At 38.3% G+C, this 24,468-nt stretch overlaps 3 protein-coding genes and 4 non-coding genes across 9 annotated transcripts; 5 read left to right on the top strand and 2 right to left on the bottom strand.

Annotated features, from left to right (window-relative positions):
* The first annotated feature begins 437 nt into the window (after positions 1-437).
* LOC133456541 (ciliary microtubule associated protein 1A-like) lies at positions 438-2,768 on the top strand. 2 transcript variants are annotated; one of them, XM_061735037.1, is made up of 7 exons: positions 438-541; positions 1,146-1,260; positions 1,352-1,555; positions 1,664-1,765; positions 1,859-1,980; positions 2,058-2,198; positions 2,278-2,768. In XM_061735037.1, the coding sequence occupies exons 1-7, from the start codon at positions 521-523 to the stop codon at positions 2,356-2,358; spliced, it is 786 nt and encodes a 261-aa protein (XP_061591021.1). In that variant the 5' UTR covers positions 438-520; the 3' UTR covers positions 2,359-2,768. The 2 variants fall into 2 exon arrangements, with proteins under 2 accessions (XP_061591021.1, XP_061591020.1); XM_061735036.1 differs by having other exon boundaries at positions 2,058-2,768.
* A 627-nt stretch (positions 2,769-3,395) lies between these two features.
* LOC133457590 (U5 spliceosomal RNA) lies at positions 3,396-3,509 on the bottom strand. Its single transcript, XR_009783877.1, has one exon. It is a non-coding gene; the product is annotated as a U5 spliceosomal RNA (small nuclear RNA).
* Positions 3,510-7,233: 3,724 nt separating this feature from the next.
* Positions 7,234-7,347, bottom strand: LOC133457592 (U5 spliceosomal RNA). The gene has a single exon (XR_009783879.1). It is a non-coding gene; the product is annotated as a U5 spliceosomal RNA (small nuclear RNA).
* A 1,318-nt stretch (positions 7,348-8,665) lies between these two features.
* On the top strand, positions 8,666-24,421 carry hyal3 (hyaluronidase 3). Of its 2 annotated transcripts, none has more exons than XM_061736612.1 (7): positions 8,666-8,719; positions 18,498-18,794; positions 20,581-21,016; positions 21,105-21,252; positions 21,767-21,890; positions 22,393-22,482; positions 22,577-24,421. In XM_061736612.1, exons 2-7 carry the CDS (start codon positions 18,525-18,527, stop codon positions 22,850-22,852), a joined length of 1,344 nt encoding a protein of 447 aa, XP_061592596.1. In that variant the 5' UTR covers positions 8,666-8,719; positions 18,498-18,524; the 3' UTR covers positions 22,853-24,421. The 2 variants fall into 2 exon arrangements, with proteins under 2 accessions (XP_061592596.1, XP_061592595.1); XM_061736611.1 differs by lacking the exon at positions 8,666-8,719 and adding an exon at positions 11,777-11,911.
* LOC133457594 (U5 spliceosomal RNA) lies at positions 9,734-9,847 on the top strand. The gene has a single exon (XR_009783881.1). It is a non-coding gene; the product is annotated as a U5 spliceosomal RNA (small nuclear RNA).
* On the top strand, positions 11,206-11,319 carry LOC133457593 (U5 spliceosomal RNA). The gene has a single exon (XR_009783880.1). It is a non-coding gene; the product is annotated as a U5 spliceosomal RNA (small nuclear RNA).
* On the top strand, positions 15,204-16,785 carry LOC133456400 (N-alpha-acetyltransferase 80). Its single transcript, XM_061734875.1, has 3 exons — positions 15,204-15,238; positions 15,897-16,497; positions 16,693-16,785. The coding sequence occupies exons 1-3, from the start codon at positions 15,204-15,206 to the stop codon at positions 16,783-16,785; spliced, it is 729 nt and encodes a 242-aa protein (XP_061590859.1).
* Positions 24,422-24,468: the final 47 nt, after the last annotated feature.

Here is a 24,468-nt window from a genome sequence, read left to right as displayed (position 1 = left end):
GATGTTTCTGCAGATGCTGATGCTGTCACTGTGATCTTTTTCAATCTGGTGCTTTGGCCTTTACACACATCTGATACAGCATCAACTGCTTATCTTAAAAGTGGTTTTAGATTAGTCTTTGACAAAACAGACTTTCATTAGAAAAAAAACAAGAGAAGCTGTTAAATCGAGAGTGATTGTGAGCTTTGGACTACTTCACCTGTAGTCCTGCAGTGTACTTGAACTTGAAATGAGCTCCTCATGTTGAAACGCAGTGATGACGCCACTGAAAACCACTTTAGTTAATATTTGCTTTCAATGGTTTAAACTACGCTACTTCCGTCCTATCATGGACGGATGGAAGGATTTCCATATTTGGAATTCCTGCACTCAAAGTCATACAGAGCATAGATTGTGCAAGCTTTTGAAGGAGTTATCTCCATGACAACGTTGTTATAGTGACATAAACAAGCACTAAACAATCTGTTTTTTAAATTCAGTGCATGTGCTGATTTCAGGAGGGAAAGACACACTTTGGGAGATGAAAGAGAAGCTTAATAAGGTAAAACCATCCATTTGTTTAGCGTCAGTAACCATATTTAAAGGAAAACAACCTGTGTTTCGTTGAGTTTGTGCAAATTTGGCAGACACCTTCTGGTCTTGATACACGTCACCCTAGGTGTAAGACGTGTACTGATTTTCGTCGAGTTACGTCTCTGCTTTTCTCAGTCTTTTTGTTTTTTAAATGAAAAGCTTGTTCGGTGACATTCTTTGAAATGTGTTTCTTTGTTTGCTTCATGAAGAGCTGAAGCCTGTGGTGGGCTAGTAATACTTCTGTTACGATCGCTCACACGTTACTGTAGAGGATTTGAGAACAGTGTACAATGTTCAAATGTTTAACCTGTGCTGGATTTAGGTCAGTGGTGATCCTACTATCAAGTTTTAACAGAATATAAACTATGTTTCTAACAACAAAAATCAAGTCAGGAGCTTTTCCTCATGATGGTATCTCTTATAAGAGTTTGTTGCAAAGCATTCCTAGTTTTTAGAGGGCAGATTCAGGAGAAATATTTTGTGTTTTTGGAAAGACAACATCTCAAGTTACAGCCTAATCTGTTAGCATTATTTAGTTATTGTTTAACTTAAAAGCCAATCCATCTTTGAAGGATATGCAAAGTGATGCACCCTGGGTTGGAACCTGGAGGCCCCACCGACCGAGAGGGCCGATATCTGCTCTCTACGGCAGCCCCGGGCCAAAGTATTCACTGCCTGGACTTACAGGTAAATCTTAAATGACCATTTTTTTTCATAAGCAGTATTATTATGGTTTCATCTCGGGATTAAGATTACCTCCCTTCAACCTTTGATTAAGGTGCATACAAACATGATCCCACCAAACCGAAAGCACAGATGTTCTCTTTCGGACAACGTTTTTCGAACGAAAACATTGACTGCTCTCCAGGACCAAAATATTTGATTCATTCCAACATCACAAGACATGGCCACAGTTGTGCACCTGCATTTTCCATGCACAGCCGTCCAGAAGAACGACAAATGGTCAAGACCCCTGGACCAGGTCAGTGAGGCCCAGTATAACAGTCTTAAAACAGATTTTGCAGTGCTGATATCAACATACAAGCAGTTTACCTGTCGGCTGTTTCTCTGTTTTTTGGGGGGGGTTCAGGCCAGTACTACCCAGAGCATTCAGAGAAAGTGAGATTTCCTTCAGCTCCTGCATATTCTCTAACTGGGAGGCGCAAGCTGTACAGTAATAATGGCGTCCCAGGTAACAAGCATATTTGGTGCCAGCTTTATATATGAGGAGAATATTAGCGTTTCACATTCAAACGTACATCAGCAAATTGTATCCGTTGCTCAGGTCCAGGTACATACCAGCTGCCCTCTGTCTTTGGGTCTAAAGCTGTAACCACACCTTCAGCACCCAGCTATACAATGACCAGTCGCCTTGAAACTGGGAGCTTCTATAAGGACCGGCAGAAGGTACATATAAATAGTCATTAAAGGAAAAGAGCCTCCCCAGTGTGGTGCTGCTCTCAGTACTGTGATTTCTCCTCCAGACCCCAGGCCCAGCTGTCTATGGAGCTGTGGACCCGTACATTTCTAGGCAGAAACCTCCACAGTACAGCATGACAGGCAGATATTTTGCTCCTCTTGACTCCACAAAGACACCGGGTCCAGGAGCATACTATCCTGAGCGTGTAAGCAGCATTTCAGTTGGTCAGAAACTCCTTGAATGTTCAACTTTTGTTCATGTATCAACATTTCTTTCCATTTTAGGTAAGCTTCACAAGCCCAACAGCTCCAAGCTTTACATTTGGACTGCGCCATTCTCAGCACATCTTAACAATTTCCCAATAGATGTTTTTAATAAATCTGCAAACTTCTTAAAACTACTGCCTTAATCATTATTTATTGCTCATTTACTCTAAAGTCACAGCCTGGATCAGTTTTGACAATAAGTAAAAATCCTGTTGTAATATGTTTCTTTTTGAAGCACAGATCTTTTTATCCTTTTATTTTCCTGATCATCGAATGAAAAAACTAGGGGTACTCAAGTTTCAGATCTATTTGCATGTCTTAAATCTATTTTGCCAATTATAAGTAACTTATGTAATATGAATAAATACATGTTTCACTAAGTAGTGAGGGGGTATACTGAAGATAAATTATAAATAAATGTATAAATGATATGATGTTCTATTTGCATGATACGATTAAAATAATTTATCACCTAAAATGGTCTCTCCACATCGACACTATCAAGAAAAAGGAGCTGCTGACACCCTTTCTGTCGTCTGCAACGACATCACTGTCTCGTTTGGGTCTGCTAACAAATGGGACAGGGCCAGACTGCAACGGACAATTACGGCTGCAGAGCGGATCATTGGAGCTGACCGTCCCTCCATCCAGGACCTGCACCGGTCCAGGGCCAGGGAAAGGGCAGCTACAATATTTTCAAACCCCTCGCATCCTGGTCACAGACTGTTCAACCTTCTCCCCTCTGGCGGACGATACAGGGCACTGTTTGCAAAAACCAGCCAACACAAAGACAGCGTCTCCCCCCCACACACACACACTACACCTCAAACACTGTTCTGCTCATCTACGTTGTGTATTTCAACTTTACAGTTAAAATAGTGTTATTAATACATTAAGATAAGATAAGATAAGAAATCCTTTAATAGTCCCCCAGAGGGGAAATTTCCAGATTACAGCAGCAAAGGGGATAGTGCAAAACACAAGAGGCATCAATATTACACAATAATAATAATAATAATAATAATAATAATAAAAATAAAAAACACTATAAACAGTATATACAATAATAATAAGAAGAAGAAGAAGAAGGAGAATAAAAATAGTAATATGATTATTTTATTTTCGACAGTTGAACAAGCCCCACAAAAGCAGGGCCTCAAAAAATTAAATTAAACTCTTATTGTTCCTCTCCACGGAAATCTTTAGTAAAAGGCGAAAGATTTATACGATATGAAGAAAAACAAGAGTGATAAAGTTGCGTTGTTTGACGAGAAGGGTATGGCTGCAGCTTTCTCCTTTTCTCAAGATGGATGACGACCGGAGTGTGAGTATTACCGTGAATCACATTTTTTGTGTATTCTTTTCAAGATATATTGGCACTTAATTGATCTGCAAAAGTGATTTAATCAATCAGTGAAATGCCTAACATGATCCACAAACTATATTGTTAAGTTAAATTTGACAGAGAAATTAACGTTAATGACTCTATTTGCCACGATAGTCAGAAAAGTGCGTAGGCTAAAATGTTCTACTTGGGATGTGGATTACATGAGAAAAGCATGAAGGTCCTATTTATATATATATATATATATATATATATATATATATATATATATATATATATATATATATATATATATATATATATATATATATATATATATATATAACATATATATAATGTACATGAAACTTGTCTGCAATATATATTTTTCATTTATTATGTGCAATAAGAACATGATCTCTGGTATATTACCAATCATTACCAAGATTAATCTTGTAAATAATGTCATGGTTATTATATTGATTATATATTTTTACTATTATTGTTAGGGTTGTTATTTTTTTCGTCCCAATAATTCATTGTTCATATATTATTTGTTATTGCTACTCTTCCATCAACTGTGCAGTTGCTGCTGTAACTGTGGATTTCCCGATTGTGGGACAATTGAAGGAATATCTTAACTTATCTTTTTATTCATATTATACATTATGTGTGTTTATATAACTATTCACATTTATATCACTATATAGCCTATATTTAGATATTTTGTGGACAGAAATTTAGCTAATCCAGTGCATAAGATGAAAATGTATATTTGTCCGTTATTAGGTTTTGGCCTAGTTTTGTCTGTAAAACAGTGTAAAAATATTCACTTGGACTAATTGAACACTCTTTTTTAGGTACACATAACAATCCAGAAAGGAAGGGCCTTGCCCCAACTTCACAGATGCACATCATGCTGCAATAACTACCACTGCCCATTCTGCAGCCCTACAGTTTACTACCCCTCCCCGTTGAACAAATGTCAGATACACATGGATCTTCATTTTAACAGAGCTGTTAGCCATGAAGGTAAAGTTTGAAAACATTCTCCCTGTGTGTGTGCATGTAGTGCATGCTGGAACTTCATTGTTGATGCAGGATTTGTATTTTTAAGTGACAATTTGTAATGGAAAACTGATTATATAATAATACTTATATCTATGTGCTTATGTTTAAGAATACACCATTCACAGATGTGGACTGGGATGTCGGCCGCAGCTGCATTATCACTGTCCATACTGCAGTTCAACAATAAAACGGAAAGACGATTTTATTAAACATATACATTGGTGCAAGAAGAAAGCAGGTTCCAACCCTACAGTCCCACCAACCACCACCATCACCTCCCTGGTGTTGATTGTGATTTGTATTGAGTGGTTTTTCAGCTGTTTTTTTTCTCTGCAGATCTCCTTAATGTGGGATGTGACTGCACCTGCACTGAATATATATTATATACTGTACATTTCATCAAGATGAGACAATTGTTTACCCCAAGTTATATTGTTAAATAAATGTTATATTGTTCTGTTTGGGAACTTTGGACTTAATAATACCATACTTACCATTTCAGTATATCAAAGTGTTTTTATTTCTTTCTTTCTTTTTTTAACAATTACTACAACAAAAGTGAAGACTTGACACCCAAATACACTATGTTGTAGTGGGTTTGATCAATGCTGTTCAAGTTTTGGGGGTAATATATCCCACTAAACACCACATCTTAGTCCTCTCTGTCAGTGGCAAGACAGTTGTCATCTTCTCTGTCCCAGTCTCTTTTCATATTCACGCAATTGCAACACCTTTATAATTCTGTGCATATAACAGTCCTGCAGAGACATGGTAAAATACCAAGCTTCAATCACGACATTATCTATGATGTTTATGGTTGCTCAGTGTTTAAATATATATTTATTGTCATTAGGCTAAAAACAAGTCAAGACTAATTTTTTTATATTGCCTCATTCATGATTTAAAGAAATAATTTAAAATTTCACCTTAATTTGATAACAGTCTTAACTGCACTTAACTATGATCTAAATCTCTTGCCACAAAAAAAGAGCCTACCAGCAAAGACCTATGCTCTACAAATGACATCTGAAATAGTGCTGAATGAGCTACGAATCCCTGCCGTTTACCCTGGAAGTTCTTTAATTATAAGCTCCATCCTCATTATCAATTAAATCTTCATATTTAAGCTCCATGCCTCATTATCAGTTAAATCTTCATATATTTATTAAGGTGGAACGCTGATTTAGTTGCAGTGCAGTTCTACTAGTTGCAGTTCTGCAGTCATCCAGTAGGGGGCTCTGTGACGTCTAGAACTGCGGTTCAGATCTGCTGCTCAGATCTGCTGCCTCCGGGTCTGCAGCCGTATACTATTGTGTTTGACTGGGAGGTATAAGTATCTCCGTGATAGCTTTTTCTATCACGGTTGCAGTTGATAAAGTAATGAAAAAAATAATCACACACATATATGCCTCTGATGACAACTAGAGGTTTTTTAGAGCATTGCATGTGTGCGCCACTGAGACCATTGTATCCTGGTCCTTTTTGTAAATGAGAATTTGTTATCAAACTTTTACCTGATGAAATAAAGGTTAATTTGGCCATTAATAATGCCACAGTTAATACTGAACACCCTGTACCTGATCCCGACCTCGCTCAATCTCCCAGTGTAATCAAATGAAATGCACATCCAGTAGGCTTGCCACATATGATACATTTTATATTTATAACATGTTATATTTGCATGACTTGAGTTGCATTCATGCACTGCACATGTTGTAATGATCTTTAGGTTATGGTTTATGATTTTGCTTGTCATTTTAGACTTCTACATCTCCAAATATTCAGATGGGGGACTTGAAAGCCTAGGATCAACTGGATGAACAAACTATGCTAGAATTTGTGCAAAAAGTGAAAGAATGGGCAAATGGCAATAAAGTGAAACATTATCTGACATAGAAAAAGATTTGCGACATTTGTGAAATTGGCACTGACTGCAATCAGGAGAAAGTGACTGTCAAGGCACACTAATATAATACATCCATAAGGCACACCTGTGTATGAAGATTGAGGCCCTCACAATGAGCATCAAGACTCAACTCTTGAGACCAAGACCGGTCTCGGGAACTACAAGTCTACTAATACTTCAGATCTACTAATATGACACTTCAGATCTACTAATATGACACTTCAGATATAGGTAATCTTATTTTCAAAAGCAGAAGAGACTCATCTTCTTCTGAATAATTAAGATTGTTTTTTAAGAAACACTTCACTCCGAAATTAAATCAATTTCTTTCTCTTTTTTTTAAAGTTATCTGAAATTGTTTTATCAGGCTGTTTTTTTCTAACACGTAATGAAAGTCATTAAGAGCACTAATATATCCTCCACATATCAAGGTTTACCATTTGACCGTTCATAACAGCGTAAAGCAAATGATGCACTTTTACTGAGGTTTGCGTGTTGATTTGATGTACTTATGCATGTTATATACATTATTCCCATTTCCATCCCAGTCCCACACCAACTCCAGCAAAAGTTGCTTAAAGACATCTTTTATCTCTACTCACATCCACGGATCAAGTGATATACATACATTTCTAAAGCAGACTTAAGTTATTTTATTTTTGACAGTAGAACAAGCCCCACAAAAGCAGGGCATCAAAAAATTAGATTAGACTCTTATTGTTCCTCTCCACGGAAATCTTTAGTAAAAGGCGAAAGATTTATACGATCTGAAAAGAAACAAGAGTGATGAAATTGCGATGATTGACTGGGAGGTATAAGTATCTCCGTGATAGCTTTTTCTATCACGGTTGCAGTTGATAAAGTAATGAAAAAAATAATCACACACATATATGCCGTAAACTTTATATACTTTTTGTTTATATATTGTTAAAATACTTGGCAAAACATGATTCAAGTACAACTTTAAGTTATAGTTTTAATCATGGAAAACTGCTACACGCACGCTATGCATTATGGGAGCACGGCGACATTTACTGTACGTACCCTGAATTCCAATCTCCGCCCTAAACCTAAACCCTCAAGCCCTGAACCCTCACAGACAGAATTTCATCATGCTGCAATATTACAATGCCACCACCAGATGGAGTGGGAGTACATTTCATTTTTACTTCCCTTCAAACCCCTGTTTACCATCAGTTATTTGCACAAACCTTCTTCAAATACTCTTTCTTTGCTCCTTTAAAGCGCAGATTTATCAGCAACTGACTTTAGACGCCAACCCCTTTTTCCACAAAGAGTTCTTTTTATTCACTTCACTCACATAAGACATATAAATAAAACCTTCTTGCACTACACAATTTAACACCTACGAATAATAAGCCCCAGGGACTTTACCCCCACTTTACTATAGCCATCCAATTTCAAGTTTAAAATAGTGCAGTTTGGGAATAAATCACTGATGTTTGCAATACATTACAGCAATTTCGAATGGATGTAAGAAGAGGTGATATGGCACCTTGTGGATTATAAATCAACTTTCTTCCTACAAGCCTCATCACCGATTTTTTTATTATCCTGATGTATTTAAAGACATGATCAATTGAAGGTACATGAAGGGATTGAGACAGTTTTCTTGTAGATGATTATACTACTGTCAGTAAATATAAGATCCACTAAGTTATAAGAAACACTTCTACATTTAAAATGATGTGACCAATGTGGGCAGGCTGAATCTGTTCAGCATACATTGTTGGATTGTGGAGGATATGAGGTGGAAAGAAGGACACTAGCTGCAACAGCAGAGGAAGCCAGGATGGCTTTAAATATGGGGAACTTGCTGGGAGCAGAATCAGGAGTTATGCTCAAGCATCTGATGGCATATCTCAAAGATACAGGGCTACTAGAGAGGATTGGATTTCCTCATTTATTTTTTGTTTTATTTTTTATTTATTTATTTATTTTTTTTGTAATTTTCTTTTCCTTTTCTTTTTTTCTTTTTATTACAGTATTTTGTCTGCTAGTCTACTGTTCCACACTCCAGTCCAGTAGGTGGCGGTAATGCAACTTTAAGTTGGTTTGCCAACCGCCAATAAACACCATTGAAGAAAAAGAAGAAGATCAGCTGTCAAACACGAGAAACGGCACCTATCTGCGAAAATGTAGGTATTATAGCGTGAATGTGAGTGTATAATTGTACTGTGGTATGGACGTTACATAAGTGCTTTCTTTGAATATGTAACAACTATCACTGGACTGGCTGAGCTAAAAAGAAGACACATTTAGTTCTCTACTTTTACCTTAAATGGAAAAAACCCCAGAGAAGACAGGTGGTCAAAGAAACTGATTGTTACTTGGTCTCCTGTGATTTAATATGATTTTAGACTTACCAGAGAGTCATGTATTACCAAAAGCATTGTGTGGGCATTTAATATTTCAAGAGAAAAGTTTAAATGACACAATATTTTTTTGGGACTATATGTAATTTATCAATTAAGTTCATGCCAAGCAGAATGTCTTCAAAATATTAACTAAAGTATGCTGCAGCCCTAAAAAAAAACATTAAAAAGCCAGGAATCGCCTCTGTGAGCTCAGTCAGTATATGTATTACTAAGTAATATAACTTAAATACTGATCCTAAACAAAGGATGGAGAGTCAACTAACAAATACATGTGATTTCTTTATGATATTGTACTTATTCTACATTTTTCGTTCTCAATCCGGTTGGTTTACGTAGCCTACCGGAAAAGTAATTTAGGAAAACTAGTCAGGGGAAGTCAAAACAAAAAAGACAAAACCAACAAAACCCCATACATATAGTGAAAAATGTTATGAATTTTCAAAAAGTTACAGTCTCTATAATGGAAATTTAGGGTTTCATTCCTAAAATCAGAAGCTTCGCAGTACTCAGTGCGCATGCGTGTAAAGCCGGTCGTAGTTACTGGGCTCCCATAATGCATTGCGTGCGTGTAGTCGTTTTTCATTATTAAAACTATAACCTAAAGTTGTATTTGAATCATGTTTTGCCAAGTATTTGAAAAATATATTGCATATATATAAAGTTTACGGCATATATGTGTGTGATTATTTTTTTCATTACTTTATCAACTGCAACCGTGATAGAGAAGGCTATCACGGAGATACTTATACCTCCCAGTCGAACTATTTATCTTTATCACTCTTGTTTTTCTTCATATCGTATAAATCTTTCGCCTTTTACTAAAGATTTCCGTGGAGAGGAACAATAAGAGTTTAATCTAATTTTTTGATGTCCTACTTCGGTGGGGCTTGCTGAACTGTTAAAAGAAAATCCAAAACTCAAGTCTGATTTAAAAAATGTTATACTAAATATATTTGTTTTGCAATAATGAGTTATAACAAAAGGATGACTTTAAGCAACTTTTGCTGGAGTTGGTGTGGGACTGGGATGGAAATGGGAGTAATTGTATGTAACATGCATAAGTACATCAAACCAACACGCAAACCTCAGTAAAAGTGCATTTCATTTGCTTTACGGTTCCGCTGTTATAAACGGCCAAATGGTAAACCTTGATATGCTGTGGAGGATATATTAGTGCTCTTAATGACTTTCATTAAGTGTTAAAAAAAAAAAAAACAGCCAGATAAAACAGTTTCAGATAACTTTAAAAAAAGAGAAAGAAATTGATTTAATTTCGGAGTGAAGTGTTTCTTAAAAACAATCTTAATTATTCAGAAGAAGATGAGTCTAATCTGCTTTTGAAAATAAGATTACCAGTATATCTGAAGTGTCATATTAGTATATCTGAAGTGTCATATTAGTAGATCTGAAGTGTCATATTAGTATATCTGAAGTGTCATATTAGTAGATCTGAAGTGTCATATTAGTAGATCTGAAGTGTCATATTAGTAGACTTGTAGTTCCCGAGACCGGTCTTGGTCTCAAGAGTTGAGTCTTGATGCTCATTGTGAGGGCCTCAATCTTTATACACAGGTGTGCCTTGACGGTCAGTTTCTCCTGATTGCAGGCAGTGCCAATTTCACAAATGTCGCAAATCTATTTCTATGTCAGATAATGTTTCACTTTCTTGCCATTTGCCCATTCTTTCACTTCTTGCACAAATTCTGGCACAGTTTGTTCATCCAATTGATCCTAGGCTTTCAAGTCCCCCATCTGAATATTTGGAGATGTAGAAGATGTAGATGTAGATCTAAAATGACAAGCAAAATCATAAACCATAACCTAAAGATCATTACAACATGTACAGTGCATGAATGCAACTCAAGTCATGCAAATATAACATGTTATAAATATAAAATGTATCATATGTGGCAAGCCTACTGGATGTGCATTTCATTTAATTACACTGGGAGATTGAGCGAGGTAGGGATCAGGTACAGGGGTTCAGCATTAACTGTGGCATTATTAATTGCCAAATTAACCTTTATTTCATCAGGTAAAAGTTTGATAACAAATTCTCATTTACAAAAGGACCAGGATACAATGGTCTCAGTGGCGCACACATGCAATGCTCTAAAATACCTCTAGTTGTCACCAGAGGCATATATGTGTGTGATTATTTTTTTCATTACTTTATCAAATGCAACCGTGAGAGAGAAGGCTATCACGGAGATACTTGTACCTCCCAGTCAAACAATGTAACTTCATCACTCTTGTTTTTCTTCATATCGTATAAATCTTTCGCCTTTTACTAAAGATTTCCGTGGAGAGGAACAATACGAGTTTAATCTAATTTTTTGATGCCCTGCTTTTGTGGGGCTTGTTCTACTGTCAAAAATAAAATAATTAAGTCTGCTTTAGAAATTTATGTTCTAAATATCACTTGGTCCGTGGGTGTGAGTAGACATAAAAGATGTCTTTATGCAACTTTTGCTGGAGTTGGTGTGGGACCGGGATGGAAATGGGAATAGTGTGTATAACATAACAAGTACATAGAACCAACATGCAAAACACAGTAAAAGTGCATTTCATGTGATTTACGCTGTTATAAACGGTCAAATGGCAAGCCATGATATGCGATACTGTAGTGACGAGACTTTGTAATGACTTTCATAACGTGTTTAAAAAAAGCCAGATAAAACAGTTTCAGATAACTTTAAAAAAAAAAGAGGAAGAAGTTGAATTAATTTTGCAGTGAAGTGTCTCTTAAAAACATCTCATTATTCAGAAGAAGATGAGTCTCTTCTGCTTTTGAAATTAAGATTAGCAGTAGTGTCATATTAGGGAAGAGGAGTTTTGCCTCTTCAATGTGATAATTAGTCAACTACCAGTTTCCTGTTGCAAGACAGACTGGTATGTTGGGGCTGTGTAGCTCATATCTGTTTGACAGCCAGCCTCATCCTTTCTCCTTCGGTGAGTTGTCTTTTTCTTTTTGTTTGTTTGTTTTGGGTTGTTGGCATTTTTCAAATGCGTTGACTGTTTTCTGTTTTATAAATACAACAAGTGAGCCATTGGAAGTTGTCTGGATTTTTTAAATGCTCTAAATGCATCTTCTTTGACAGTTTGCTGACTATCAGAGAGAGAAAGGGACGGATACATTTTAGTTTACAGTCATAAGATCAGCTGTGTCATTTTGATGCTTAACAGTTTTATGACTCTAAATCTGCAAGAAAGAAAAAGCTGCACTGTCCTTCCAGCTGCCTTTGACAATAGGTTTGCTATAATATTTTATTTTTGTATGTGTTTACGTCTTCTTATGATTCAGCTGCCAGGGTTTGGCATTATGTGCCAATAAAGAGAGATCGAAAATAATGACTGAAGGCTTCAATTCAGGATGATACTGAGAAAAACCTGAACAATTAACGAAAAAATATTTTACAATAATACTGGGGTCAATATACTTCATGAATGTAGTAGTAGTAGTAGTAGTAGTAGTGTTTATTTTGAATATGAATCATATAAAAAAAGAAGGAAATAAGACAATCGTCTTAACATGAGACATAACAAAGTACATATTCGAAAGGGAGTGAGAAGAAGTAAAACTTATAAACTCTCACCCCCTCTCCTTAAATATGAGTAGCTAACACATACGAACATAACATTATGCAAACATAATAATAAAAAAAAAACAATCAAAACAAGACAATAAAAACATTGTAGCAACATAAGCTACTGACTAGTGTAAGAAAATAAGGATAAAAATAAATAAATAAAAAATAAACACTGTATCATTGCACCCAAGCATTTTGCTCATCCCTGTACCTCTGAAAAATAATATCTTTGTATTTTATTTTAAACGGTTTAATATTTGGACATTGCTTTAATTCCATTGAAAACGTGTTCCATAGCCTCACCCCGCTGACTGAAACACAAAAACCTTTCCTGTTTGTGCGTATTAATGTGACATTAAAATTACTTTTGCCCCTTAAACCATATCGTATACCGTAGTGTGTCGCACAACCTTCTCAAGCAATTGTGTGGTGAGTATTTCAGCTAGTATTTCTCTGCAAACGATGATGATGGCGTTAATCCACAGTAGTGATCTGCAGGGCACATCAGCTGTGAGGCAACATTGTAAAATTAGTTTTGGACTCTTCAGAAACTTAAAGCAAAGTGAATGAACACACAAAAAAAGATGATGCACCGAACAGTCGTGTCATTATATACGTTAAATTTTTACCATCACTGTTTTAGACAGCAATTAAACCATTTTAGTTCAGCCAAAAATAAGACATTTCAACAGGTAACATATAATTATAGGAAGAACATACTGAAAATTACAGCTTTTATTACCGAATCAGACATCTTCTGTCCCTCAACCTCTTGTTGTAATTACACTGTCGACACAAAGCTGCGGCCATGTGATATATGGTTATAGGATAAGGAAGATAATTTATTATAATGTAAAAAACACTTTTTGCCATCGATTGCAGGTTGTTGGGAACATAGTTTAAGATGGGAGGTGGTACTTTATACTTGGAAGATGATTCTAAAGATTGGTTTTGGGTATTATCAAGGCCGTCATGAGTCAGCACACGCATAAATGCTGCATCATGGTGCTCTGTGTCGAAACACATGTCCTCTTGCACATCTCTACTCTGACAGGAACAACACTTGCTGCTCTTGTTTGCCACATCGCAAAACTTCTGATGCAACCAAACAGAACCGATTAAAACAACCGCCAATCGTTTGTGATTAAAATGATTCCATTAAAATGTATATCACAAACCTTTTCTAACATTTATTTAGCTAAAAGATTGTTCAGGTTACAGTATGTCTGTTTTTTTGTGAGGAATTGCACCTGACATGAATGGTTCAGAAAAGACACAAAATGTTGTAACTTCATTCACTTTTTCTCAGAAGTAGCATCTCCCTGGTTGTATGTTTCGTAAGTTATTGCGTTGAAAGAAAACGTCAAGATATTTTTCAGCCAATTAAATTTCTGCACAAACTTGTCATTCAAAAAAATGTGAAAAATGTTTACAAAACATTTCACATTTGCTCTTCATGGAATGACTCCAGCTCTTTTCCAAGTTCTCCACATAGTAACAACTAGGTAAGATGCATTTCTGTGGTCAAAGCCGAACAGTCTGCTTGCTAGTTGTCCACACAAAAATACTTCTTATTGTCACTTTAACAAGTAGATGTTTAAACCGCTGAAGCCAGCCTTACAAATGGAGTATGAGTTCACTGGATCTAGCTTCTCAATGTTCCATGTGGTAATAATTGTATTTTAATCTGTCAAACAACAGCTTTTCCTGATAAGGTTGTTTTTTTTTTTTTTTTGCACTATTTTTGTCCCACTAAAATACAATTTTAATTGAAGGCATTGTAATGAACAAGAAAAAAATTAAAATAAGTGATATTCCTATTTGGGGCTCCCAACACTTAGAATTCCTTTATATTAAAAAAAAGATAAATAAATAAAAAACCTTTGCTGTTAGTGACGCAGAGAGGGGACAGCAAAGGTTAAAATGCAATACAGAGATTAGAGGGAGATCCCCACTCTAAGTTTATCCCCATGTGGGCCACATGTCTCCGTTTGCAGCTGATAGGGATCCTCAAATGACCTGGGGCCTCATTTATAAAAGAGTGCGTAGGATTCATACTAAAAGTGTACGTGCGCTCAAAAGCCGAAAATGGCGTGCGCACAAAAAAATCCTGATTTATAAAACCGTGTGCACGCACACTTGCACGCAATGTTCGCTTTATAAATCACATTCCAGCTGGAAGGTTTGCGCACGTGAATGCGCCTCATACCTCGCCCTCTACACGCCCACTTTTTTACCATGAATGGGCAATGCAAAGTACTTGATGACTGTATTTGCATATAAATGAGCCTGCTGAGCATGCGCAGCGCCTGCCTGCAGTCTGTTTCTGCTGTATGTCAGGATGAAAGAGACGTGTCGAGCCAGGCAACCGTGCCACTAAATTTCACGGAGACTGAGATCGAGATGTTGTGGATGAGGTGGAGGCCAGGAAAACAACATTATTTGGTGGTGACAGTAGTGCCATCACTAACAAAAAGAAAGCGAGTGAGTGGCAGCACGTCGTTGCTGCTGTAAACGCCGTGAGTGCCACGGACAGATCTGTGGCAGAAATAAAAAAGAAGTGGTATGATCTGAAGGTGGAGGAAGAGAAGAGTGGCCCGGTGTCGTGCCAAAAAGTGAATGCCTGCCAGAATCTGATTTCTGGCCGCGGGAGCATGCACAGCAGCCCTTTGAGCGATAGCGCTAAAACGTCAGATTTTCAGATTATGAAACTCAAGAATGAGATCAAGTCATATTTAGGCAGAAACAACTTTTTATTAACTGTATTTGGCCTTCAATTAATTTTTGGCTGGTAAAAAGACCTATTTTCAGGGGAGAAATCAGATTCTGGCAGGCGATCACTTTTTGGCACGACACCGGCATGGCGTGTCCTGCACCGCGGCTGCAGCACCAGCAGCACCAGAGCGATCCGCATGGTGCAGCTGGAAGTGGCCGACTGACTGACACTGTGCTTCAAACACAGAGGGACACGATCAACGCTATTATATTATAAGTCTGATATGTGATGACATTAAAAGTATGACATGAATCTGGCTTCATTTCACCACCTCACCGTCTGCGTCGCCAGTTCTCCATATCTTCAAAATGTTTGTGCGCTAGGATTAAAGTTTGCGTAAAGATATGCACATTTTCCCGTTAGTTTTTTTTTTGAATCCCAACCTTTGCATAGAAGGTGGCGTGCGCATCTTTCAAGCCCTGTTTTGTGCACACGAAGCTTTTTAAATGAGGCCCCTGTTGTGTAAAGTAGAATTGCCATATCAAATTAACCAGAAACGTGCACGTTGAAAGCCATTGCTTTTTAGCTGTAAAACCTGAAAGAAGTTTGACTTAAACCCTGATCATCACAGGTCTGAACCCATAACATCCTTAAACTCCAAACCGAAGAGCAGAGATGAGCTGAGAACCGATCTGCACCTCGCCTCAACTCCGGACCGTCAGACACCAGGCAGGGAAGACGACTCGGAGAACCCGGAGAGGATCCGTGCGGTTCCGATCCACCAGCGTCCGGACTTGCTGGTTCCCTGCGCAGACCTGGTCAACTCGGAGTGGCAGAGGAGCCAGGCCGCCCGGGTCCACTCCCTCCAGAAATCCTGCTCCGAGTTTCCCGTCTGTCTGGTGCTGCTGCAGGGCCACGCAGGGTCAGAGACGCTCATCGGCCACGCCCGGCTTTCCCGCGTCGTGGGCCACGGCGGCAGCCTGTTCGTGGAGTCGGTCGTCGTGTCCAGGGCCGAACGGGGGAAAGGCTACGGCCGGACGCTCATGGAGGAGGCCGAGTGCTACGCCAAACGCAGAGGCTTCAGGCGGCTGCACCTGACCACCCACGATAAGCAACACTTCTACGCCCATCTGGGCTACGTGCTGTCCACGCCGGTGCAGAGCTCGGGCGCCGTGATGGCGCTCGTTCCCGCTAACATGCTCCTGAGACTCTCCAAACTTCCTGACGAAGAGGTTAGCCCACGGAAACAAACGCTGACAAACACTGATGTACCGCAAGAGAACATGGACTCACAAGGTTCTTGTAGTGGTGGATCTCCATCATCTGGTCTGCCTCCTCCTCCTCCTCCTCCTCCTCCACTTTCTCCCCCCTCCATCCCTCCTCCACCACCCCCTCTCTCCATCCCTCAACCTCCTCCCCCTCCTCAGTCTGGAGGGCATCTTGTAGTTCAGACTTTGACTGAAACGCCCTACAGAGATGCAAAAGGAACCCCCATCTTTTGGATGCATAAGGACATTTGAAGAACTCTTGGACACCTTCTGGAGGGCACCGATACACCAAAGGAGTAAAAAATACACACATAAATCACCCGCTCACGTTACCCCCGGCCATAGAAGAGCAAATAGGGAAGTGGTCTGTAAAAGATGTAGTTATCAAACCAAAGAAGCACAGAGTCTTCCTTCTACTGAACGGTTCGTCTGAGCTTCAGCTGCTAATTGTCACTCAAAAATAGTCTCATGCTGACTATAAAGAGGAAGAAAAATGACCAGGATGATTGATGACAACACAGGCTTGTATAATGGGTGTAAAAGGCAGAACACACACTTCCCTTCCCAGTTAAAAAAAGATGATGTCTAATTATCAGTCCGTGCATCTAGAACCACAGTTGTTCGGTCTGAGGGAACAGCATGCTCACTTTAAATATGCAGATGTTCTCACTCAGATCTCAGTCTGTGAAATCATTTGAATTCTTCTTAATGCACATTAAATAAAAACTTTAGGACGTTTTCTTTGAATATCTGCTGTGTTGCAGTGAGGTTATGATGATCATCATAAGGAAAACTAGAAATGTACCCTTTGAGCACTATTCATTTTCACCCATTTGCCTATTTTCACGTTTGCCTCTTGACTGTTTCTTTATCCCTCATTAATCTGGTTTTTTAACATGATTGTACAAGTACTGTCTATTTTTGTATGTTGAACTGCCATTTTCTCAGCTGCTGTTATCAAATTATGTAACGAATGATGAACTGATGCCTTATTAAAGTTCTAGAGATGTGTGAATTATGAAAATAATAAAGAATCTACAATTTTAGTGTGTGTTTTTTGCTTGTGTTATTGGGACTTTTGGTCATCCGTCTGTTAAAGACTTTATTTTTAACTGTTACAAGCTATTTTATTTAGCGGTCTATACTGTAATCAGAAATATTTGCACAGAATTTGTAAACTTCTTAGAAATGAACCCAGTTTTTTGTACGTCTCCATTCTTTTCTTCAATCCCTTGGTTGTCTTTTCGGTAACAGAGGCAACCAAGCTGCCCCACACCATAATACAACCTCCACCATGTTATACTGTAGGTCGTGCTATATTTTGCACTTTGGGTTCATTTTGTTGTCTATAAACAAATCTAGAGCTCATCCTCAGGTTCTGTTGTCTACTGAATGGAGGATTATCCCAAACAACTTGTGGGTTATCTGGGAAAGTGTTTACAGTCACAAGCCTTTAGTACCTTCCCTTCATTACTCTCCTCCTCTTTGGACACCCAGCTTCTTGAAAATGATACAAACTGTTTGGTGATCCATTGATGATCATTCTGGTTCTTTGATAACAGGCCAAAATGTTGATTAAAAAATAAACAAAACATATTGCACTAAGCTTTTAATCAGTGATAATCAACTCCCTTCAGTTCTTCGTTTACAGAACTGTCGTCTTCTAAAAGCATCATTGATGCTTACAGATGGCTGTCTTCTCCATTATCAGGAAGAAATTGGAAACAATTATTACATTTTTATGCATTCAAATCACAATTTTTTAGTTAATTAGAAATTTTGGAAATGAAGCTTAAATGAATATGACTTGTTTTTGCTGAAGAAGAGAGAACATTCATCAACAGGGTATCTATTTATGCTTAGATTTTACAGTACAAGCACCAATTACACAGATCAATACAAGGAGCATGTATGTAAACGATCTCAGTTCAATAAATGACAGGATGATTTCCATTTTCTTTCAGGAAGGACACATCAGCAGGTGAGCAGCCATGGTGCTGGCTCACCTTCCTCTCCTCCTCCTCCTCCTCCTCACGTCTCAGTCCCGCTGCAAGTCCTGGTTGGAGAATCCCAGCCATCCAGGTGTCTCTGTCAGTAAGACCCGGTCCAGTGTGGCTGCGGCGGGTCCAGTCCTGCAGGACCAGCCCTTCGTCGTGGTGTGGAACATGCCCACAGCAAACTGTGAGAAACGGCACGACATCCAGCTGGATCTGGAGGACTTTGATATTGTGGTGAACAGAAAGCAGCGCTTCCAGGGAGAGGTGAATGAGAGATTCAAGTGGACCGCAGTGTCACTTCTGTCATGTTTTGCTCTCCTAGAGCCTATATATATTCCTATTTCCTTTCCTATTTCTTTGGTTGGCATATCAGGTTTTTTCCTTCCATTTCTGACACTAAAATTGAGGAGTCTTTTTTGGGGGGAAATGTCAGAATAATAATGCCTCCTTCAAGGTCAGACTTTTAGATCCCCTGCGTTTAGTATTTGTTAGAATTCCTTTTAGACATTTGAGCTTGGTTCAGAGATGTGGATAGTCCTCCTCTCAAATCTCTCATCTCTCAAAAACTTCCTGAAATTTTGGCCCAGTCTTCCTGACAGAACCGTTGGAGCTGAGTCAAGTTTGAGTAACTTTTGGCTACCGCCTACAAATCCTCTCTAGAACTGACGCCAGTGCTTTGTGATGGATCCAAAATGTTCACTAGGTCCTAAAACCACAATGCACTAATTTGGAGCTATGCTTTAGGTTATTGTCCATTTGAATGTCCTACTTGAGCCTTAACTTATTAAACTGATGTCCTGAGATTTATCTTCAATATATGAATACATATACAGCAAAGTAACCCCACAACATGATGGTGCCCTCACCGTCTTTCTCATTTTACCTCCACACTTTACACAGATGATTTTGACTAAACAGCTGAATTTAATTTCACCAGGGCACCAGACCCATGTGTAGCTGCAAACTGTGATCAGAAAATGTGATCTGTTGGAACAAAGTGCATTTTGCTGTGCTTAATGATGCAGTCGTCCTGCGTTCAGCCAGCATCTACATTATCATTCTGTGGTTCATTTGCACATTTCGCTACTAGGCACGTTCATCTCTCGACCATAGGAGCTCCCTTCTTCCTAAGTGGTGTGACAGCTGTGTGCTTCCCATGCTGTTTACTGTTGGTGCTTCCAGGCTGTGTACATATTGTTGATTGATAAGATGAATATGAGACCTTCAGGTCTCCGGAAATTGTACCTAAGTAGGAACCAGACCTGTGACGCTCCAAGATTCCTTTCCTGATGTCTTGGTTGATTCATTTCGGTTTCCCCATGATGCCATACAACGTGGCCCTTGTGTTTGAAAGTGTGTCTCAAATGATGTCAGTTAGCCAGTTAGAAGCTTCTGATGCCAAAATATCATCATGTGGAGTTTTTCAAGCAGTTTGAGACCATGGTCGTACATGTACGTATGTATGTACTGTATGTATTTGTAAACTTCTGACTTTAAAGGAAGAAGACATTTTTCTCAAAAAAAAAGAAAAATTGGTCTGGCATTTTACAGAAAAAGAAAAAGATCATTACTGACCTAAAATAGAAAAAATAAACATCCTCAACTTTAGTTTCAGGCATGGAGAACAAAAGCACTTTTTCTCAACTGAATGGTTGCAACTCCGTCTTACTCCATATATGAATATACTGTACGCCATTTGATTTTGTAACCTGATTATGAAATTCTCTATATACTGCAGAAGCAGTATATACATACTTAATGTGTATTAACGCATCGTTTATTGCATCTGTGCATCATACCTCCATAATCTTTGATGCAGTTGTAAATCTCCTACCTGTGTTTTTCAGAGCATTTTTAGCCTTGTGTGTGTTGAAAATGTAAATCTCGTGTGGTAGATTTAGGAGTGAACATCCATAGTTTTCTTGGAGAAAATGGCTATTGAACATAGAAGGAAAGTGGAAACAAAGTGAGAAAAACTAAAACAAGGTCCTAAAAGTTGTTATGAAGGGATAGTTTTTCAGATATTTACTATACATTTACATTTTTCCAGCAAATGACTATCTTCTATCGAGACCGCCTGGGGAGATATCCATACATCTCCCACGATGGCAGGATGGTGAACGGAGGAATCCCTCAGCTCGGAGACCTCGCTGGTCACCTGTCCGACACGGTGACGCAGCTGTCCACCTCGCTGCAGCCAGACTTCGCTGGTGTAGGCGTCGTTGACTGGGAGGAGTGGAACCCACTGTGGGGGAACAACTATGGATCCAAGATAGAGTACCGGAGACTGTCTAAGATGCTGGTAAGGCAGGAGAGGCCGGATCTGCTGGAGAAGGCTGTCAGATTGTTGGCAAGGCAACAGTTTGAGAAGAGCGCTGAGATGTTTATGAAGGAGACACTGCGGGTCGCAGTCAGACTTCGTCCCAGTGGATTCTGGGGGTTTTACGGCTTTCCCTATTGCTATAATAAATACAAGAGAAAGACAGGTATTGGAAACGTCACCTGTGCATGGAGCAGTTTAGTTTATGCGTTGTGGTTTATGTTGCATCTGAAATCTTTTGCATGTGTGATCAGATAAAAGCTACATGGGGCGTTGCCACAAGGGAACTAAGCAGAAGAATGACCAGCTGTCCTGGCTGTGGACTCAGTCCACGGCTCTATTCCCCAGCATCTACCTGCCACCGAGGTTAGCGGGGTCTGAAGACGCAGCTCTGATGGTCAGGTACGAACAATTATATGAGAAAATATTCAGCCATTTGGTCCTAAATGTAGCTTAATCCTCTAACACCGGATGTATCATATGTGGTACATGAATTTATGAGAACTCTGAACCACCCCATAATCAAAAAAGGAAAAAAGACGTTTTATACAAACCAAAAAAATTATAAAAAAATTATAAACAATTAAATAAAGAATACATAAACTTACATAATGTATTCATTATAATAAGAAAAATAATTATTTAGAAATTATTGAATACAAAATTGGAAATGTTTCTATATATGTATATGTATATATATATATATATATATATGTATATATACCGGTATATATTCTACATTTCAATACGTAATACAACACTTCAAATAAAATTTAAAAAATAAAAATTTTCAGGAGGGGGGGTTAATTCATATTTTGGGCATTAACCGGTTAAACCTAGCACTGTTGATCAGGTGTTATTTACAGTTCTGTTTAGATTGTGTTTACTGATGGACAGTTTTGTCTTTGACATTCAGATACAGACTGCTGGAATCTTTGAGAGTGGCCTCACTTTGGCGTCATGGCAACAAGACCAGACCAACACCTGTTCTTCCTTATGCCAGGCTGGCATTCACCCACACCCTCGACTTTCTCAATAAGGTACCGGTAGCAGCTGATGGACATGTCGAAATTAACTTCACTTAAAATAAAACAAGCTACACTTGCAGTCCTTTCCTAACTGTACTGGCATGAACCTTAGAAATGTAACATGTTGATCATATTAATATTGCTCCAAAACTGACTCATAACCCTTCGCAGATGAATAGGCTGCAACAAATGCTTATCTAAAATCATCGCTGATGCCTTTCCTCTTTGGCATTGTGTTAACATTCACCAGCATGCTGCAAACCAAAGCTTCTGCTTTCATTGAGGTGGTCTTACTTGCTGATAATCTCTGAATGAAGTGTATTTTTTACCAGAGAATCACTTCCACTCACTGTTTACATTTTTATGGAAGCAGGAACGGTCTATTTTAACACAATCCTTAGTTGTTATTAAATACATAATGACCCAGTATGGGACATGCTAGTAAAGGCAAGTGGATTTATTTATTATGGTGTGATATGTAAAAAGATACAACTGAAAGGTTGTGTGTGCGCAGACAGACCTGGAGCACACACTCGGAGAGAGCGCATCAGTGGGAACAGCAGGAGTCGTTCTGTGGGGAGAGCTCAAATTTGCCAAATCTAAGGTATGTGAGAAAACTTATCAGTGAGTGTAAGTGTGTGTGTGTGTGTGTGTGTGTGTAAGGGTGTGTCACCCTCTATTCTTCTCTCACATTGCAGAAACAGTGTGTCATTCTCAAAAACTACATTCGCAACATCCTGGGTCCCTTCATTCAGTCACTGAGGTCTGACACAAAGCGCTGCAGCCTCCAACTTTGCCATGGCAACGGCCGCTGCGCGAGGAAAAACCATGGCTGTTCTCACAGGCTGTCCTCAGCTCCTGCTCTCACCTATTACTCCACCAAATACTTTCACAAGCACTTCCTGTGTCAGTGCTTCCCCGGCTGGACTGGACAGGACTGTCGTGAGAAGGACGAGAGAGTTCTGGATGATTGACCCAGACCCTCCCGTCAGTCAGTGTCCAGGTTACAAACACCAAGTATACTTGCTTATTTGTAAGGCATCCAGATCTCTGAAGTCCCACCTGTAATTTTAAAGATAACAGAAGTAATTTGGTGAAAATAAAATATTTGAAAATTCCTAAAGTCCTTCAAACTTTGATTCTAGATTACAAAAAGACAAATAGATTTTACATCTCTCTGAGTGCAAAGTCTTTACCACTTGAAAGCTTATAAATTTCAACCACATTTCTAAAAAAAAAAGGTGGGACGCTGTGGAAGATGTTAGCGAACAATTAAAACAATTTTTGATCAGTCAGAAAACAGGACAATTTTCTCATTTAACTTGTCCTTTTTAAAAGGTTTGGTAGGCGATTCTTCTAGATTTCTAACCCAGAACACGTTTTGTCACATCGTCAGTGAATATCTCCTGGCCATCTGCGGGTTGTCCATCTCATGAGTAGACTCTTAAAACAAACCAGAACCCTGTTGAACAAAGGTAGAACCCCCGAGATACGGGACATGTCATTGACATTTCCTGAGTTCATCCTGGTTTCGGCTGCTGCACAGACACCAAGTCAGGATGACAAGGTGCAGTTATGTAAAAACGTTTCAAAAAGCTGCTCTTATTAAGTTTAAGACTCAGCCTGGTGGATAAATAGAGGACAGATTGAATGTGCAATAGGGTGTAATTTTTCCTTATACTTGAAGAACTTACTTTAAAAAAAACTAAAACTTATTACTGTAGATATCAGACACCGGAATTTCATCTTAAAAAAAAAAAAATAGAAGTGCCCTAAAAGTAGCGACATGGAAAAATACTATGCCTGTTAAGGTAATTACATAATTCCATACATATGACAGCAATAAATTACATACAGCATTTATTACCTTTTGTTGAGATTTTCTTCATTACCAACCATATATAGAAACATCCCACTTGCAGTAAAAAGAAACAGAAAAAAATATGGATACTAAAGTGGATTATCTGTTGTGTAGATTACGACGGTCCCTTCATCAGCAACAGAGCCACCAGGGAGACTATCGGAAACATGGTGTTGAGAATCTGTCTCCAGCGTCCTTGCTGCCATCTAATGGCTGGTAACGTGAGGATCTGAAGTCATTTGTAACTGTTTTCCAGTTAAAATCATTTTTAATGTTCATGTATTATTGAAATTTGGATTCTAAATGTATATTTTATACAATGATTGAAGAGAAACTGTTTTGGACTGATATAATTAATGGTTTTTGAATACAAAATTGCTTTGTGACATAGAAAATATGAAAATGCCGTATATTATAATTTATGGAAAATAACATGTCCACAACTACAAATCTTTGCATCAAAAATGCAACTTCAGTGTATTTTTCACCTCATTTAACATTAACGTAGAAAGCTTGAAACTTAGTTCAGATACTAAAGCTACAAAAACTTAATCAGTCATAAAAAAAAATCTCATCTTAATGCGTTTGTTTGTCCCATCTTTTATTTTGTGTTTTCTTTGTACCATGGAAGGTTTTACTTACCCTGTTTTCACTTTCATGATACAAAAACAATAATATGAAATATATATATATATATATATATATATATATATATATATATATATATAT

This window comes from Cololabis saira, chromosome 12 (assembly GCF_033807715.1).
Source record: "Cololabis saira isolate AMF1-May2022 chromosome 12, fColSai1.1, whole genome shotgun sequence".
NCBI classification, from domain to species: domain Eukaryota; kingdom Metazoa; phylum Chordata; class Actinopteri; order Beloniformes; family Belonidae; genus Cololabis; species Cololabis saira.
The sequence above is the reverse complement of the archived record's forward strand: the minus strand, read 5'-3'. Positions and strand labels throughout refer to the sequence as shown.